This window comes from Artemia sp. Qi Xiang Cuo, chromosome 21 (genome assembly GCF_049724085.1).
Source record: "Artemia sp. Qi Xiang Cuo chromosome 21, ASM4972408v1, whole genome shotgun sequence".
Classification (NCBI taxonomy): Eukaryota; Metazoa; Arthropoda; class Branchiopoda; order Anostraca; family Artemiidae; genus Artemia; species Artemia sp. Qi Xiang Cuo.
In genome coordinates, this window is record NC_142814.1 from 47,645,632 (window position 1) to 47,663,943 (window position 18,312).

Below are 18,312 nucleotides of genomic sequence, written 5' to 3' on the forward strand. Positions count from 1 at the left end.
GAGGACAGAAAAAAAGAATGAGAATGTGAACAAAAAAAAATAAATGAGAACAACTAAAAAAATAGCCATTAGTGAAGAAGCAAAGTTTTGATTCTCTGTCTTAAACCCTCACTGAAGATATTCGTAAACTTTCCTATTAAATCACTAATAAGATACCTAAGAAATAGACATATTATATTTCTACCATCATAATTTATCCTGAATCCAAATATAGCATTCATTCCTTGGAAATGTACACCCCCCCCATCCCTAATGTGCAAAAATATACTCTGTATTTTATATATGCGATGAATTTTTCATTATTTTTACAAACTGTTAAATCAGTTTGAAGAAAAGAGTAACTTACGGAGAATTCAGTGTATATATAGGACTCAGGGTATACATTTACACATTAGGGGTGGGTATTGGTGGTAAATTTCATTTCCGACAGAAATCAATGTTATATTTTGATTCAGGATGAAACTCTTATTCTAAATTTATGTCTATTTCTTAGCTATCGCGTTCGTCAGTTAACGGAAAATTTAAAAAGATATTGCGGGTCTCTATATGGAAAATTGAAACGGGTCCTAATTTCATGTCTTAAAAGCCTATTGAAAGTATTTAGGTCCCTTTCAGGTCTTCATTTCGGGAACTACAAGTAGAGAAAACTTTTTTTCAACCCATGGTTGAAGATAAGTTGATGTCGTAGGTGCATTCCACATATCAATTATCGTTAGTAATAATAATTATTTTTATTATTTTGTTCCCAGACACCAAAAAATTAAAGGAGCCTAAGTGTTGAACCGACTGCGATGTTAGCCCCTTTTATGTTCTACACGCATTTTAGGGGTTGACATTGTTTTGGTCTCCGATTTTTGAAGGGCGGTAATGACGAATACAAAATACAAGTTGGTGAGTTGAGGAGAACGAGTAAAAAAAAAACGGGTTCCTTTAAAGCAGGTTTGAGAGAAGTGCACTTTAATATTATTGGTACACGTCTGTTGCGCATTTTTCTGAGCCAATCATATTAGTCCTTAAACAAATGACCGAGAAGGAGGCCAAATGATTCCACCTCTTTCAATCTGATTGGCTCTCCTATGTTGATTTTGAGCCAGCAAAAAGAGAAAGGGGTTAAATTCTATCTGATTGGTCCTTCTTTGTGAGTTTTGAGCCAGTAAAAAGAGCAAAAACTTTCAAGTCTGCTTCTGTACTCCAAGGAATTTACTGAAAAAGCTAAGCACTGATCATCAAATCTAAATGTAATACAATATATAGATCTAAATACCATTATTATATACAAAATATACATTTTATAGTATGTGATTTTCACACTCAAAATTTAAGTTGCAATTAAAAATACATCCAAATATCAACCATTATCTGCAGTTTTTTAAATCCACCTTCCTCATTTACAACCTCAGATTGCATTAACACCAAACTTTAATCCTAGAAAATTCAATTATCAATAGAAATTCTATGCTATGGAAAGGACTTTGGAAAGAACCGACACTGTCACGTCTCGAAGAGGCTTTCAGGATCTTAAAAAGCCTAGTAGGCAATGAAAATGTCTCTATCGATTATTTCTAGGAAAAAGTCCAACAAGAATTTTTTTTTTAGAATCATTTCTAAAAATGAAAAAGTCCAACAAGGAATTTTTTTTAGAATGATTTCTAAAAAAGGAAAAGTACAACAAGGAAATTTTTTAGAATTATTTCTAAAAAGAAAAAAGTCCAACAAGGAAAAATGACGAAAGCAAATCTGAAGTTCCTCAACAGGATTATTCAAAGAAGTGGGAAATTAGGAATAACAGGATTTTTTTTTCTATAATTCGATTGTGAGTGAAAGTGTTTTTTTTTAGTTTATAATAAACTGAAATGAACCGAATTAAAGTAAATTCAATAAGAACGTCAAAATATTTTATTCTTGAAATTACCTCAGCACAACCTAAACCCACTGTTTCAAAGTTAAAAAGCATATCAGAATACACGTGAGCCTCAGTCCAAATGACTTGAAGTTAAGAAATAATTAAAATAACAGCTGTTAGAAGACAATCATTGTATTTTAGAATCATATGACACTAAAATAACTTTAAAACATTAAATCCATCACCTAGTCACCCAAATCTTAAAAGCAGATGTTCCTTTTTTCTCAGAAAGTTTTTTTTTTACTACACTGGAAAGAATTTTTTTTTTTTACAAGATACGACCACCGTTTCTATACGAAGTGGCCGGGGGAAAAAAAGAATACATAGAGAGCCCACATCGTTCTCTACAAGTGCCCCCAACCAAATGTGTCAATTCAGGAAAATTTCGGGGGGGGGGGAGCAAAATATATGTTTTAAAGTCTTTAGGAGGGGGGGGGGCAAAGTATTTTACTTTTTCAATTTTTTCCATGAAAATACAAAAAAGTCATTTTCAATAAACCCCCTCCCCCCATAATAAAGATATTTTTCAAAATCTAGGGGGAGTAATTGTGGATGGGGCAAATGCCACTCCCCCTAATTTGCACCACTGAATATACCGTTGGTGATAATTTTCTTGCCCTCCAGACGAGTCTCATCCCAGAGTGGGAGGACATCTACGCAGCGGCCCACTTGAGGGAAGATTTGAGGCTACTCACTGACGCCGTGTATACCTCAGCACGCACTCGAGGAACTAAGGTCTAAGGTAAGCATAATTTTCTTAAAATTTTGTCAAGCAATTCCTCATTATTGCGGTATATTTTGAAAAAAATCATCAATGCACATGTCCTCTTCTATTTATTACTTAAAAAAAAACTTTCCGAAAAACAAGTTTTTCAAAGAAAAGTAAAGGCCATCTTAAACTTAAGCTCAGCAGATACAAATACCTGTTAAAATTCAAACTCAAAACGACCAGAAACTAAATAAACAATCATACAATATACAATATCAATAACCATACAATATCAATATCAACAAACATACAATAGATATTGATGTAAATGAATAAATAAATCTTAAAACGAGAGAAACTTAAATTGAATATGCAAATCAAGCTTGAAACGAACAAAAGTCACTACAAACAAGAGTTTGGGTATCGCCTCCTTCTTTCACTGTAAAAGTCTAAAACTCACTGCGTCATTGGCGCTTTACTGAAAACCAATTTGAGTACAAATATTTTCTTTTGTACTTAATATTGAAAATAAACATTAAAGTTATAGTAAAATTTTGAAGTGATGAGCTTCCAGCAATTAATATTATTATACATCAAATATTCAGTTTAATTTATTTAGTTCTTTCTAAAGTTGTTCAAGACGAATATAGTTTCACTACAAACAAGAGTTTGGATACTGACCCCTTCCTTAACTGTAAATGAAAACCAAAAGCCTACAGCGTCAATGGGGTTTAACTGAAAGCGAATTATATTACAAATATTTTCTTTTCCATTACTGAAAACTATATGCGTCTTGAACAGTCTTGGAAAGTATAAACAACATCAAATTGAATATTTGATGCATAATTATATTAATTGTTGAAAGGTCCATCAGTTCAAGATTTTATTTCGCAGTAATTTTATTTTTATTTTCAATGCAGTAAGAAATGGAAAAGAAAATATTTGTAATATAATTCGTTTTCAGTTAAACCCCATTGACGCTGTAGGCTTTTGGTTTTCATTTACAGTTAAGGAAGGGGTCAGTATCCAAACTCTTGTTTGTAGTGAAACTATATTCGTCTTGAACAACTTTAGAAAGAACTAAATAAATTAAACTGAATATTTGATGTATAATAATATTAATTGCTGGAAGCTCATCACTTCAAAATTTTACTATAACTTTAATGTTTATTTTCAATATTAAGTACAAAAGAAAATATTTGTAATCAAATTGGTTTTCAGTAAAGCGCCAATGACGCAGTGGGTTTTAGACTTTTACAATTAGAGATGGAGGGAAATACTCAAACTCTTGTTTGTATTGACTTTTGTTCGTTTCAAGCTTGATTTGCATATTCAATTTAAGTTTCTCTCGTTTTAAGATTTATTTATTCATTTACATTAATATCTATTGTATTTTTGTTTATATTAATTGTTTATTTAATTTCTGCTCGTTTTAAGTTTCGTTTATACTTCAATAGCCAAATATTATTCTTCGTTTTAAGCTTGGATTTTCATATTCAATCTAAGCATTACTCGCTTTAAGATTTATTTATTCATTTATATTATTACTTGTTGTATGTTTTTTGCTAAGATTGTTTATTTAGTTTCTGGTCGTTTTGAGTTTGAATTTTAACACGTATTTTTATCTGCTGATCTTAAGTTTAAAATGGCCTTTACTTTTCTTTGAAAAACTTATTTTTGGAAAGTTTTTTTTAAATCAATTTTTCTTTGTTTTTGATTGCAAAAAGTTTCAAGTTTTTAAAAATTCCTTATTTCAAAATCAAACTTTAAAAAAATTAAATGTTCATCAGAGTATCAAAATTGGTATCTAAGTAACAATATCAAAGTGAAAAAATGGGTTTATGTAAACCTCGGAGTTTTTATTATCTGATGTTTGAACTATTTTTAACAAAATGGCTATGTCAAAATTTATATCGGATGGCGCTGGGGAAGAAGGGCGTGGGGGAGGGGGGGCTAATTGCCCTTCGGTCTCTTTCGACTCTTTAAAATTGAATTATAACTTTCATTTTCAATCAAATGATCCCTCTCCAAAGTTTATACGAGCATCCGTTCTAACCATATATACCCCTAGAGTATAACTTACAACGCTGTCCCTGGGCCCTGAAGGGTTGTGTCGACCCCGGAGTTTTAATATCTGATGTTTGAACTATTTTTAACAAAATGGTCACCTCAAATTTTTATCGGATGGGTTTATCCATTCGATAAACCCAAAGGTGTGGATGGCAGGAGGGGCTAGTTGCCCTCCAATCTTTTTAACCCGAGAAAATTAACTAGAATTTTTAATTTACATTCAAAAGAACCCTCTCTGAAGTATATACGAGGATCCCTTTCATAAGAACCATATACGGCACCAAGACATAGCTTACAATGCCTGCCCCCCAGGGCCCTGTGAGGTTGTTCCAATACGGGAGTTTTTGTTATCTAATGTTTGAAAAATTTTTATAAAAATAACTATCTCAAAATTTGTAGCGGATGGGTTTGGGGGAAAAGGGCATGGGGGGGGGAGGGCTAGATGCCCTTAAATCTCTTGACTCTTAAAAAGTGAACTAGAACTTTCAATTTCCAATCAAATGAACCCTCTATGAAATTTATACGAGCATTCCTTTCATAAGAACCATACATGCCTTTAGGGCACAACTTACAACGCCTGCCCTCGGGCCCTGGGGGGGGGGGGGCTGTGTCCGCCCGAGAGTTTTCATTATATGTTCTTTGAACTATTTTTTTTTAATGGCTATCTCAAAGTTCTTATCAGATAGGTTTGAGGAAAAAAGGACGTGGAGGGGGGGGGTAGGTGCCCTCCAATCTTTTTTACTCTTAAAAAGTGAACTAGAACCTTCAATATCCAATCAAATAAGACCTCTTTGAAGTTTATACGAGCATCCCTGCCAAAAGAATCATATATGCCCCAAGGGCGTAACTTACAACGCCTTCCTCCAAGCCATGGGGAGTTGTGTCGACACCGGAGTTTTTGTTATATGATCTTTGAACTATTTAAAAAAAAACAGCTATCTCAAAAAATTTTCGGATGCATTTGGGAAAAAAAGGGCGTGGGGGGGGGGCCTGATTACCCACCGATATCTTTTGACTCTTAAAAAGTGAACTATAACTTTCAATTTCCAATCAAATGAGCCCTCTCTGAAGTTTATACGAGCATTCCTTCAATAAGAACCATATATGCCCCCAGTGCATAACTTATAACCTTTGCCCTGAAGACTTCGGGGGGAGTTTCCTGCTCAAAGATATAATTTCCAGAACTTTCAACTACGTTGAACAAAATGGCTATCTCAAAATTTTGATTGGATTTATTTGGGGAAATGGTGGGCGTGGAAGGTATGTTAGTTGCCTTCCAATAACTATCGACTATTAAAAATTACACTAGCCATTTAAATTTCCAATCGAATGAGCCCTTTTTCAAGTTTCAACGACAACACTTTCTATAAAACCCCCAGGGCATAGCTTACAACCCTTGCCCTGACGGATGTGGGGGGGGGTTGTCATCCTAAAAGACCAAATTCCTCGAATTTTCAACTACTTTGAACAAAATGGCTATCTCAAAATTTTGATTGGATGTGTTTGGGGAAAAGTGGGGCGTAAGAGGGGGGTTAGTTGCCCTCCAATCACTTTCGACTATTAAAAAGGGCATTAGCCCTTTGAATTTCCAATCGAGTGGGTCCTTTTTGAAGTTTCTACGACAAAGTTTTCTATAAAACCTTATATACACCCAGGGCAAAACTTACAACCTGTGACCTGAGGGCTGTGGGGGGAGTGTCCTCCTCGAAAACATAATTTCTATCTGGAATTCAACTACGTAGAACAAATTAGCAATCTCGAAATTTTGATTCAATGTGTTTGGGGAAATGGTGGGCGTGGAAGGGGTGTTGGTTGCCTTCCAATCACTTTTGACCCTTAAAAAGGGCACTAGAACTCTCGCTTTCCAATCAAATGAGCCCCCTCTAAAGTTTATACGACGACCCCATCCATATGAAGTGCCTCTAGGAAAAAAATAATAATAAATGCATAATAAAACATTGGAGTCGTAGGGCCTTTACTATAGGCAACGCTATAGCGTTGCCTCTGATCTCAATCAGATAAACGCTGGTCTGAATAATCCCCTTCAGTAGGTGTACATATTGACATATTAATAGAGAAGAAAATTTGAGCTGTTTTTACACATTATTCATATTACCAGTCAAAAGGAAAAAAAAATTATAAAATCGGTTTTCGAATCGTTTTCCGATTCAGATTTTCCGTTTTCCATGCACTAAGCGTGCCCACTACAAAGTTGTCTTTAGAGGATTTTGCCCTTCACATCATAATGAAAAGACACCACATGATATCTCATCAGTTTTACTCGTCAAATATTCTAAGCCAAACACGTGCTTTGGGAAAGTAATGACGCTGTCACTCTCTCAAAAATGCTTTCAAGGCTTTATAAAGCTTAGCAGGTAACGGAAATCTTTCCATCGATTTCTCATTCTAGAGCTTAAGGATAAAATTCTATAAAATGACAAAAAAAGATCTAATTCAACCATTTTCTCATACAGTCCTAGGCAAAGATTTGGTAGATGCAAAAAAAATTAGAAATACTTAAAAAACGAAATATTTACTATACAACTTAACTAGATTACATTCGAAGGTGCCAATTTGTTTTTCAATCAAAATTTATATTATAAATCATATGTATATAGGTGTTTTTGTCTTTTTACTATTTTCAATGCTGAATTAATTTTCACCGTTAAACCTCTACTAGTCCTACTCGGATTGAGATCTCTATCCAGCTAAAAGACCCTGGGGCATACACGAAGCGGGTAGATGGGCAGCTTACGTTGCACGTATTAACGTTCACGTATTCAATAAGGAGAGATACAGACACAGACACCTGTTTACAGACAACAAGACTTCCAAACTAGCAACAAAAACACAAAAACTTACCAGCCTGGAATCTACAGGTAGCTTGAATATTAAAAAGAGGCAAGAAATAATATTTTTGTAAATAATTTTAGAATTCTTTTCTTGCTAAGAAAAAGTATTTGTGCTCACATGACAGTACGTGTTATAGCCCTAACCTAAATGTGAAATTTTCTACCCTGTTTGCAGACAACGGTGCAGACAAAAGGAGAGTAGGTCGTCCACGGTTGGGCTGAGAGGATATCTCAAAGAAAGATTTAAGGAAAATGGAAAATTCCTGGGAGAGTATAAAGAGGGAGGCTATGAATAGATAGGGATGGAGGCGGAGCATGTGTAGCTGTGGGGGCCTCAGACAGGTTGGTGCTGCGGTGAGTTGTTAGTAGTAGTAGCAGTGTTTGCAGACTAGGTACAAGAAAATCTGTATATTTCAATAACAGAGACGGCTAAAGCCTCTCCCGCAAAAATATCAATGATAGACCTGGTAAGCTCAACTTTTATGAACTTTTTTGGGGTAGGAGGTCAATGTGATTTATAATGTATCTTTTCTAGATTGGTTTTTTAATTGATAACTTAAAACAAATAAAAAACGACCTTTTTTTTTTTTTTTTTTTTTTTTAAAGGCCAAACGAAAATGTTCAAAAATTAAATATTTCGGACAGACAACTGCCTCTTCTTCAGCGCGGACAAAAAAAAAGAAAAGAAAAGGAAAAGACCAAAAAAAGACAAAGAAAACCAAAACAACGCAAAGGGTCGGAGATTTTTTTTTGTGGTTTGCGCTGAGGAAGAGAGGCGGTTGTCCTCCCGAAATATTCACTCTGTTTTCAATATTTTCGTTTGGCCTTAAAAAAAAAATTGGTCTTTTTCTTTATATTATGGCAGGCCGATGTGGTCTAAGAAATTATTATCATCAAAGTGACAATTTGCAATCCACTCATCACTAATGGTAGTCAATTTGAAGCCTCTGGGTGACTTGAAGACTCCAAGGCGGCAACAAGAAGCTGTGGCCCTGTAGCTTACATGGTAATAGTTTTTCAAACAATAATTGTAATGGGCATATTGGAACTCTTTCGACAGATCACATTGCGAAGTTCAAGAACAGTGCACAAGGGAAAGGCTTGCAAATGTTAACCTCCAAGTAGAAGACTTTAATAACTGTATAAGGTTTTAGGAATATGAGGTGGTCAACTTGAGGTGAAATGAATAATTCTCTGGGTTGCATTAGAAGGGAATAACTCGTATGTTAATTGCCTCGTATTTTAACTCATATGTCGTATGTTAATAACTCATATTATAACACATGGATCGGTTATAATGGAGTTGTTCGTTAGTATCCACCGATGGCAGTTAGGAATTTGTGGATTTTGTGCAAAACGCGGATATTGGCGAATGATTAACTTTATAGTTGTTAGGTATTTGATTTCAATTCTTATAATTTTGTCTTTTATTTAATTTTATTTATCTTTTAATTTTTTAGCTGGTTTTTTCATTGGCTTTGTTGACTTTCCACATTTGTTTTTTGTTTTTTTCTTCGACATTTTCCTTGTTTATACTATTTTGTTCGCGCTGAAGAAGAGAGGCGGTTGTTCCCTCGAAATATTCGCTTTTTGTGTTTCTCCAGTATTTTCGTTTGGCCTTTAAAAACCCTATTTTTGATCGTTTTTTTTTTCTTATGTTATGGCAGGCCAATGTGGTTTAAGAAATTATCTTCTACATGGATCGGTAGATTTTATTTGGAAACTCTATGATCAGTAAATGTTTAAGCGTCCAGGTTGATCATTTAAAATTTCATTAAATTATGAATGTTGTAGAATTAAGGTATTTTGGCGAGTATGATCTACACTGAATGATAACCTGGATTGCGTTCGATGGTAATAACTCATATGTGAATTACCACTGATATTGCCCATTGATAATTGAATTTTGTTTAGTTTCTCTGTTAGTAGCTGACTAATGAAATCCATATTATTAATATTGCTAGTTCACCCGTACTGACTAATTTACATTGCTTTTCTCAAAAAATGAATAAATTATTTGACTTGCAGAAGTAACTCCAAATAGATATTAATATTAATATTAATATTAATATGTTTTGAGTCTCTTAAAGGTGTGAATGTCTTAATTGAAAATGTTTTGTGTTATGTATTTGTTTCCCCTGTTTTTTTTCCTGGCCATAGAGCCTTACGAAAGAGACTATGTTGAAGGATTTTTGCTGTGAATTTATTGATTGAATAAATTAACTGGTTGATTGATTGAGAAGTATTCTTTTCGGGAACATTTCAATTTGTAATAGAGATCGGGAGAGATTTTGGCAGACACAGGCAGAACTGAGGTGTATAGAAATTATTATTCTATCCAAACCCGGGACTAACTTTTGGGTCCTAGACATTGGGTCCTAGGTCCTAGAGCTTCGGCTTTTTTACAACGAAGAATGATATTTATTAAAATTACAGTATATCACGTAATTGCTGGACCTTAATTTACTTACCGAATTACTTAATTATTTATTAGGCACTAATTAATCATTTAATTGTACTTGTGATTGTACTTGTACTTCTATGTTGGAGGTACGGTCGAACAGAATTTCTTTAATTCTCAAAATTCTCAGAAATGTCATAATTTTGAATTTTTTTGCAGACAATATTATATTCAAAAATTGCTATATTATATACGAAAACATAAAGAGTATATAGATATATAACAACTTAAGCAGGCGCCTCTTTCCCGGCCTGGACTTGAAGCTCAAAAACCGGTTCAGCAGATTTTGCCCCTACCATACTCAATTGCCCCCCCCCTCCAACAAACAGACCTGAACTTAGAAAAAGGTAAGACGAATGGAGAGTACTTTTTTCGATTTAAGAGTCGGCAGAAAAAGAGCAAAAGCTATGTAAACTATCTATTTACGTAACGTATTTACATAAATACGTGTTATCTACGTATTTACGTACATGTACAAAAACAACCATCCGTGTTTTGTTTGTTCTGTTATTTTGTCCATTAATTATGCAGCTAAATTGTTCAAACTGACATAATTTTGAAATCAGTAAAATATTTTGAAACTAAAAATATTTACATAGGTTTTAATGGAGGAGAAAGTCGACCAGGAGCGACGTCGGAAACTGGAGTTAGGATTGGCCCATTTTCGAGGGTCGAAGGCCCTGTCGAGCAGAGGGAGGCAGCATAATTCAACACAGTCAAGTTTAGCTAGTATATATAAAGGAGAAGTACTAAGTCCTACCTGTCACCGGTACTTTCATCTGCCGAACTTTCTGATTGGCTTGTCCCGAAGTCTTTATAAATGGTGGCACACAAAATGAATTCCATTGGCAAAACTACCCCGAAACTATCAGGGCCGCCATTTTCAACAACCAAGGGGTCAGATACGTCCGGATCAAACATAATAACGTTTGGGGTAATAAGAAGAACTCCATTGATAACACCCTGCAAAAACAAATATAATTATAAAATTAAAAATAATAATGTACTCATAACGAGTGCTTGCATAATGCCGTCTTAGGATTCAATGACGTTAGAGTGTCGAGAAGACGTCCACTGACGCCACACAACAAATGCTAATTTGATTCTAAAATAAAACATCAAAATGCATCATAATAATCATAGCAATAATAATACATCAAAATAATGTACCTTAAAACTAACTTAGTACGGATAATTAGCCTTAGTACGGCTATTACGGCATAATTCGCCGTTTGGAGGCTGACTGTGAAGAAAAACGGCTTTCAATTAATAGGAAAAACTCAGCACTTATGAGAGTTACGTTTAAAAAAAAAAGTTCCTAGTCAAAGTGATATTAATGTGCCAATTGTAAATAATATGACAATTTTGGGTGTGACTTTTAACTAAAAAATGTGTTAGTGCTGGTGGGATACAATCGGATTTTCTTAAGGTTTTCTGTGGAATAACCCAAGGTACCAAAACGGGACCTGCTTTATTTTTAATACTGTGTAACAAAATTGCGACTTGGCATGAAAGCAGAGCTAAGTTTGCAGATGATTTGTCTTTGCTGATATTTCATAAGCTAGGATCCATGATTAGTACGGATGGCATAATTCGCCGTTTGGAGGCTGACTGTGAAAAAAAACGGCTTTCAATTAATAGGAAAAACTCAGCACTTATGAGTGTCTCGTTAAAAAACAATGTTTCTAGTCAAAGTGATATAATTGTGCCAAATGTAAATAATATGACAATTTTGGGTGTGACTTTTAACTAAAAAATGTGTTAGTGCTGGTGGGGTACAATCGGATTTTCTTAAGGTTTTCTGTGGAATAACCCAAGGTACCAAAACGGGACCTGCTTTATTTTTAATACTGTGTAACAAAATTGCGACTTGGCATGAAAGCAGAGCTAAGTTTGCAGATGATTTGTCTTTGCTGATACTTCATAAGCTAGGATCCATGATTAGTACGGATGGAATCATTCACCATTTGGAGGCTGACTGTGAAAAAAAACGGCTTTCAATTAATAGGAAAAAGTCAGCACTTATGAGTGTCTCGTTTAAAAAAAAAAGTTCCTAGTCAAAGTGATATAAATGTGCCAATTGTAAATAATATGACAATTTTGGGTGTGACTTTTAACTAAAAAATGTGTTAGTGCTGGTGGGGTACAATCGGATTTTCTTAAGGTTTTCTGTGGAATACCCCAAGGTACCAAAACGGGACCTGTTTTATTTTTAATACTGTGTAACAAAATTGCGACTTGGCATGAAAGCAGAGCTAAGTTTGCAGATGATTTGTCTTTGCTGATATTTCATAAGCTAGGATCCATGATTAGTACGGATGGAATAATTCACCGTTTGGAGGCTGACTGTGAAAAAAACGGCTTTCAATTAATAGGAAAAAGTCAGCACTTATGAGAGTCTCGTTAAAAAAAAAAAAGTTCCTAGTCAAAGTGATATAAATGTACCAATTGTAAATAATTTGACAATTTTAGGTGTGACTTTTAACTCAAAAATGTCATGGATGGATCACGTAAATGATTGTACTAAGAAGGGAAATATAGCGTTGCGTAATCTAATTACAATTCAGCAATTCGGTTTTAGTCATTTTTCACTGTTAAATTTTTATAAACTGTATATTCGGAATACCTTAGAGTATGCTTGTCTTGTGTGGCAACTGGGGCTAAATAAAGAGCAGTGACATCGCCTTGAGAATATGCAGGAACGAGCTACCCGTGCGATATTAGGTCTGAAATTCACGAATTATGATGATAGCTTTAAAATCCTAGGCCTAGAAGGACTTGATGCCATACGACACCAGCTTACAATGGCCTTTAGACAACAGCTTGGAGTCAAGCAGGCATAGAGATTTGCTCCCTGAACCGGCAAGAACAGGGTGTAGTACGAGGCACCAGAACAAACAAGATTGTCTTTTCGACAATATTTTGTGTCTCATTTTAATAAGTAAGTGAAAAGGAAGGGTTGATATTAAAATTATAATTTTACTTATTTAATTCACGTTATTTGGCATAATAAATTCGTATCGCATATAAGTATCTCCAGTCTTGGCCATAAAAGGACTCGGCGTCAATTTCAGAACTAGATTAGAACTGTATCAAATGGCCTATTGGGTAGCATTGTCTGCAAGAGTTAGAACGTATTATGTATATTTCACAGTTTTAGGTTAGATAAACTATGTACTACTGTCAGCCCTCAGTGGCAAAATTAGGTAAATCTCTAGGTGTCACTTATTTAATTTTTCCCATTTTGAAGCCCAATGTGTACCATCATTTACCAAATAAACTTGAAACAACAGACTACATGCGCCCAACTTTTTCCTTCTTAGCAAATGACATAGTATGTCTAAAAACCAATGATGAAAAGAAAAAAAAATCGTTTTAATCGTCTGGAAGGATAACACTGATACATATGAAGAGCAGCGTTGCCAACGTTTTGACATGAATTGGACCCCTTTTCTGACCAAATTGTACCGCAAAAATTTGGTGACACAACTACAGCATTCGACGTCAGTTCCTACTTAACCGACAAAATACTAGAATAAACTGTAAATAAACGATAGTTTCCCGCTCATATCTTCACCCTCTCTTAGATACCGATTCCAAGCGTTGTTTGCTCGTGTGATGATTATTTTGAAATTCGTGGAGATTTTGCGAGTTTGTGTTCAACGAAACACCCCTTCTCTTTTGCTTATATTCCTAAGGGCTGACTAAAAATATTCGAAAAAGTTGAACTTAAGCGGCAAATGCAATCAAAATGTGCCGAAACATACCAGAAATTTCGGTTTATATCATGAAATTCCCAAACGTACCGTCTTGTACCAACAACGGTACAATTGTACCGCGTTCGCAACGCTGATGAAAAGTCTACTTCGCTGAAATATCTCAGCCTTGCTTATGGCCAAGATAAGCGGAGCACTCGAACCCTGTCATTGGACCACGCTGTAACTGATTTCCGCGCCAGCTACATTAAACTTGCTGCGCTCAAGTATAATTATAAACAAGCGTGTAATTGCAAAACCGTATGGAATAGTAAAGTTTTGCAAAAATATTCAGCTTCCGATCCTTTAGCTGTTCTTAGCTATCAAGAATGTGATGTTTTTATGAGAAGCCTATACCATTTGTTTCAATTTTTGCCATTTCGCATTATATACGAGTGTTGTTTTGAGTAATTATGTGCCTTGTGTATTTCTTTCTTTTTTCATTTATTTACTTGGCTTCCTTTCATATATTTGTAAGCGGAGAAAAATGAACTCATCTTATATATGATATGAAACTGGTATGAATTTAGATAGAGGCAATGATCCATTTTTAATAATGTGGTTATATTCCCCTCTTGGGAATTTACGTGGATTCCGATTAGATACAACAGTTTACACTGTCGCTTTTTTTAATTCACGGGCAGCTAAAAAGTAACTTTAATTTTAATGCTTATCGTTCTATCAAGAAACAGTTACTTTTTACTCAGTTCCTTTTTCTTCTCGTTCTTTGCTTGTGGTGGTTTTTGAATAAATGTTTATTTCGTTTATGTATGCTACCCTTTTTGTTAAAAATTACTTAAATAATAAATTATTTATAATTGTCAAATAAACATTTATTAGTTAACAACATACTAAAATATTTTTATCTATCTAAGAAGGAAGTAAAGGGTAATATACTTTACACACACGTAGTTCAATTATAACGTGTGATTATTATACAAAATATAACGTAATTATATGTAATATAACGTGTATAATTATACTCGGGAACGCATGTAGGTCCTAGTTGCGAAAACTGAAACGCCAAAAACGTAAAAAACGTAACAAGGTAATTTTGTTGATTGAATTGACAATTTGATCCTCCGGTGCATTTTTTGAGCCTCCGGTGCAATTTAAACCTCCTCTGTGTTATGGTCTTTTAGTTAACGTACTGTTTTACAATAAGAAAAAATCTAAAGCCGAAAGGGCCAGTCACGACAAAAAAAGAGAAATCTCAAGATAAAGAAAAAAACAGGACTACGGCCAGTAGAAGGAAAAGATCAAATTAAATGACTGGGATAGAACAAGGCGTCGTATACAACAATGTCGTTAAAACAACGCGTCGCAAGGAGACTCGATGAAATACAAGACCTAGAAGATTTGCAGCAGTAGAAACAAGCAAGAGAATCATTTCGCAATTAATTTGCGAATTTAATTGATAAAAATAATTAATTTTATATTCATTTTGTTTTATTTTATCCAGTCGCTTCAGTGTTCTCATTGCAGCAACTCTATTTAGCTTCTCTTCTGTGCTGCTCCATCACAATAGCAACAATTACATATATATATATATATATATATATATATATATATATATATATATATATATATATATATATATATATATATATATATATATATATATATATATATATATATATATATATATATATATATATATATATATATATATATATATATATATATATATATATATATATATATATTATTTCTTGTTTTTAGATTTTATTTAATTTTAGGTTATGTTAGATTTTGTCTAGGCTCTTAGCGTTAAAGACGCCTTGTTTTAAACAGGCGAAATATCCGCGTCGTTTTAGTGTTGTCTTTTCCTTCTACTGGCTGTAGTCCGGTTTGTTTTCTACATTTTGAGACTTTACCTTCTCTTTGTTTTTGTTTAATAATAGATTCATAGTATGGACATTCAAAGGTGGACATAAAAAATATAGTATACAATCAAACATACAAAAACACAACATAAATTAATCATTGTTAACCGCACGTTCCTTAATGCATGATAACAAAATCTGTACTTAAGTTTTTGTTTTCACGATGAACGAATTGCGCCTAAGAAGTAGCGTGCTTAGAAGCCATATTTCTATCAAGCACCCTCTCTCGAAAACAATACCGTGGAATATCCAGCACAACAATCATAAGAATAGCTTATAATGTCGTTTTTGACAGCTCACAGGATGATTCAAACTAACTTCTGTTTTAACTTCTTATGTTATTTCATGTAAAGTCACTTATTTCTCAATTGTTAACTGAGTTTCTTAATGAGATTTAAATTTTTAATTTAAATTTTTATTAAGTATTCTTCCCCAGACTCACGGCTTTGAAAGTAGCAAATAATTTCTAAGACCACATGGCTATACATGGAAAGGAAAAAAAAATGAGGAAGCCGAAAAAACGAAAAAATTTCCAGCCATTGAATAAAAAACTTTCACTGGCTGGAAATATCCTCGTTTTTTCTTCCCCATAACTTTTTTGTTTCGTTTGAAAGTAGCTCTATATTTTGACTACTTATCTTTTTTATGTTCAATCACTCATATTCCAATTCTTAAATGTCAGTTCCTTAGTATATGACGATTAAATTTTTTATTAAATAGACCTATTCGTCTTTTCACAGTGTACGAACGAGCTCAAAAAGTGGTTTAATTGACGTGGCCAGAAGCCGGATTATCGTCAAATAACCGAAGGAGTTCGTATGGAATTTTCAGCCACAGAATCATAAGCATAGCTTATGCTGTCGCATGACAAAATACAGAATAACTTTAAACTTCTCCCTGTTTCAACAACTCGTATTTAAACCACATTCGATTATTTCTCAATTCCTAATTTTGATATTTGAAAGTTAAATTTGTATTGTGGTTTTTCTTCTCAAAGGCTGCAAAGGGGCTAAATAAGCGGCTTAATTGGCATGCTTGGATGTCGCATTACTGTCGAACATTCCCTGACAAAAGAAAGAACTTCCAGAAATGAATTTCCAGAATTTCCAGATACGAGTTTCTGGACGCAAGAATCATAAGAATAGACTATACTCTCATTTTTAATGCCGGGTGATCGACGAGTAACTCCAAACAGCAGTCCCTTAGTTCCTGATTCTTAAAAGTATGTTCTTTAATACTACTACTACTAACAACTCACCGCAGCACCAGGCCACCTGAGGCCAACAAAGCTACGTACAACCTTCCATCCAATCTGTTCAAAGCTTCCCTCTTTACACCCTCCCAGGAAGCTCCCATTTCCGTTAAATCTTTCTTTTCGATATCCTTTCTCCCCAACAGCGGACAACCTGCTGTCCATTTAGACCTAGACGGTTGATCAAAAAGGACAATCTTTGGCAATCTGCCATCCTTAATCCGCAGAACGGGCCCTAGCTATCTCAACCTTTCTCTCATTATAGCCCTAAAAAACGGGACTGAACCACACTTTTTGTACAGCCTACTGTTTGAAATACGGTAAGTCAGCCGGGCATCCAGAACAATCCGTAGGCAATTTCTTTGGAAAACATCTAGCAAATCTTCATCCACTTTTCGGACCGCCCCTGCTTCAGAACAATATTTGACCACTGTCACTACTGTAGCTTCCAATATTCTAATCTTGGTTTGCAGACCTATCTTCCTACACACTGTCTAAAACCACACTATTCTTCTCTAATAACTTTGTCCCCTTAATATATGACGATTAAACTTGTATTATAGCGACGAAGACCACACTGCCTTTCCATCACAAACAACAAAAGTACGAAGAACAACAGGGAAATCTTTTTGTAGGACAGTGGAAATAATTTGAATGAAAATTTCGGCACTATGTCCAAGGGCCGTCCTCAGCAAGACAAAAATATATATATAAGAAAAAAGACTCACAACAATATCTGACCAATAAAACCAAAAAAGTGGAAATTTATTCAAAACAATCCTAGCATCATTACTTCAGCGAATTTCAACCAGGACTGATAAAAAGTAAGGTAAAGCAAGACGATTCAATGAAATGAAAGAAAATAAATTAAAAACATGTTCTTATTGCTCATCCAGCCTGTTTGGCAGCTAACCTCAAAGGTCTTTTTGTAACTGGTTCTGTGTTAATGTCTATTGGTTTTTTGAAATATTTTGTAAGATCATTTTTTATTAAATTTGTGTATAGAGCATTTATTTTATATTCCCCCAAGTCGCTATTTATGCAAATATTATTATTAATCTTAAGTCTGATTTAAATTGATTATCGGACTACCTGCTTTATGCCTAGGTTATTGCTAATAAGGGCGGATTCATCAAAAAGTATATTGTGGTTAGGATTTTCAAAAATATGGCTGCCTAATGCAGAATCAGATGAAACAGTGGAAATATTAGAATTTAAGGCTTTGACAATATCATCTTTATGTTGTTGTATGCGCTTTTCTAAATTCTGGTCTGTTCTACCTATATAATATTTGCCACAATCGCATGGTATTTGATAGACCCCTCTTTGGCGAGTAACTGGGGTTTTATCTTTACCAGAATTTAGAAAATTTATGATTCTAAAATTATTTGTGAATACTACATGCAGATTATTTTTTTGTGCAA

General features: G+C 34.3%; 2 protein-coding genes across 2 annotated transcripts in view; one reads left to right on the forward strand and one right to left on the reverse strand.

Annotated features, from left to right (window-relative positions):
• The window catches only part of LOC148939644 (oxidation resistance protein 1-like), a 29,464-nt gene extending 18,509 nt beyond the window's left edge, over positions 1 to 10,955 (reverse strand). The window contains exon 1 of the mRNA XM_089106660.1: positions 10,756 to 10,955. Within this exon, the coding sequence (XP_088962786.1) occupies positions 10,756 to 10,916 (161 nt within the window). The 5' untranslated portion in view covers positions 10,917 to 10,955. The remainder of the gene's footprint in view (positions 1 to 10,755) is intronic.
• The window catches only part of LOC148939641 (uncharacterized), a 363,231-nt gene that overhangs the window by 160,064 nt on the left and 184,855 nt on the right, over positions 1 to 18,312 (forward strand). The window lies entirely within an intron of this gene.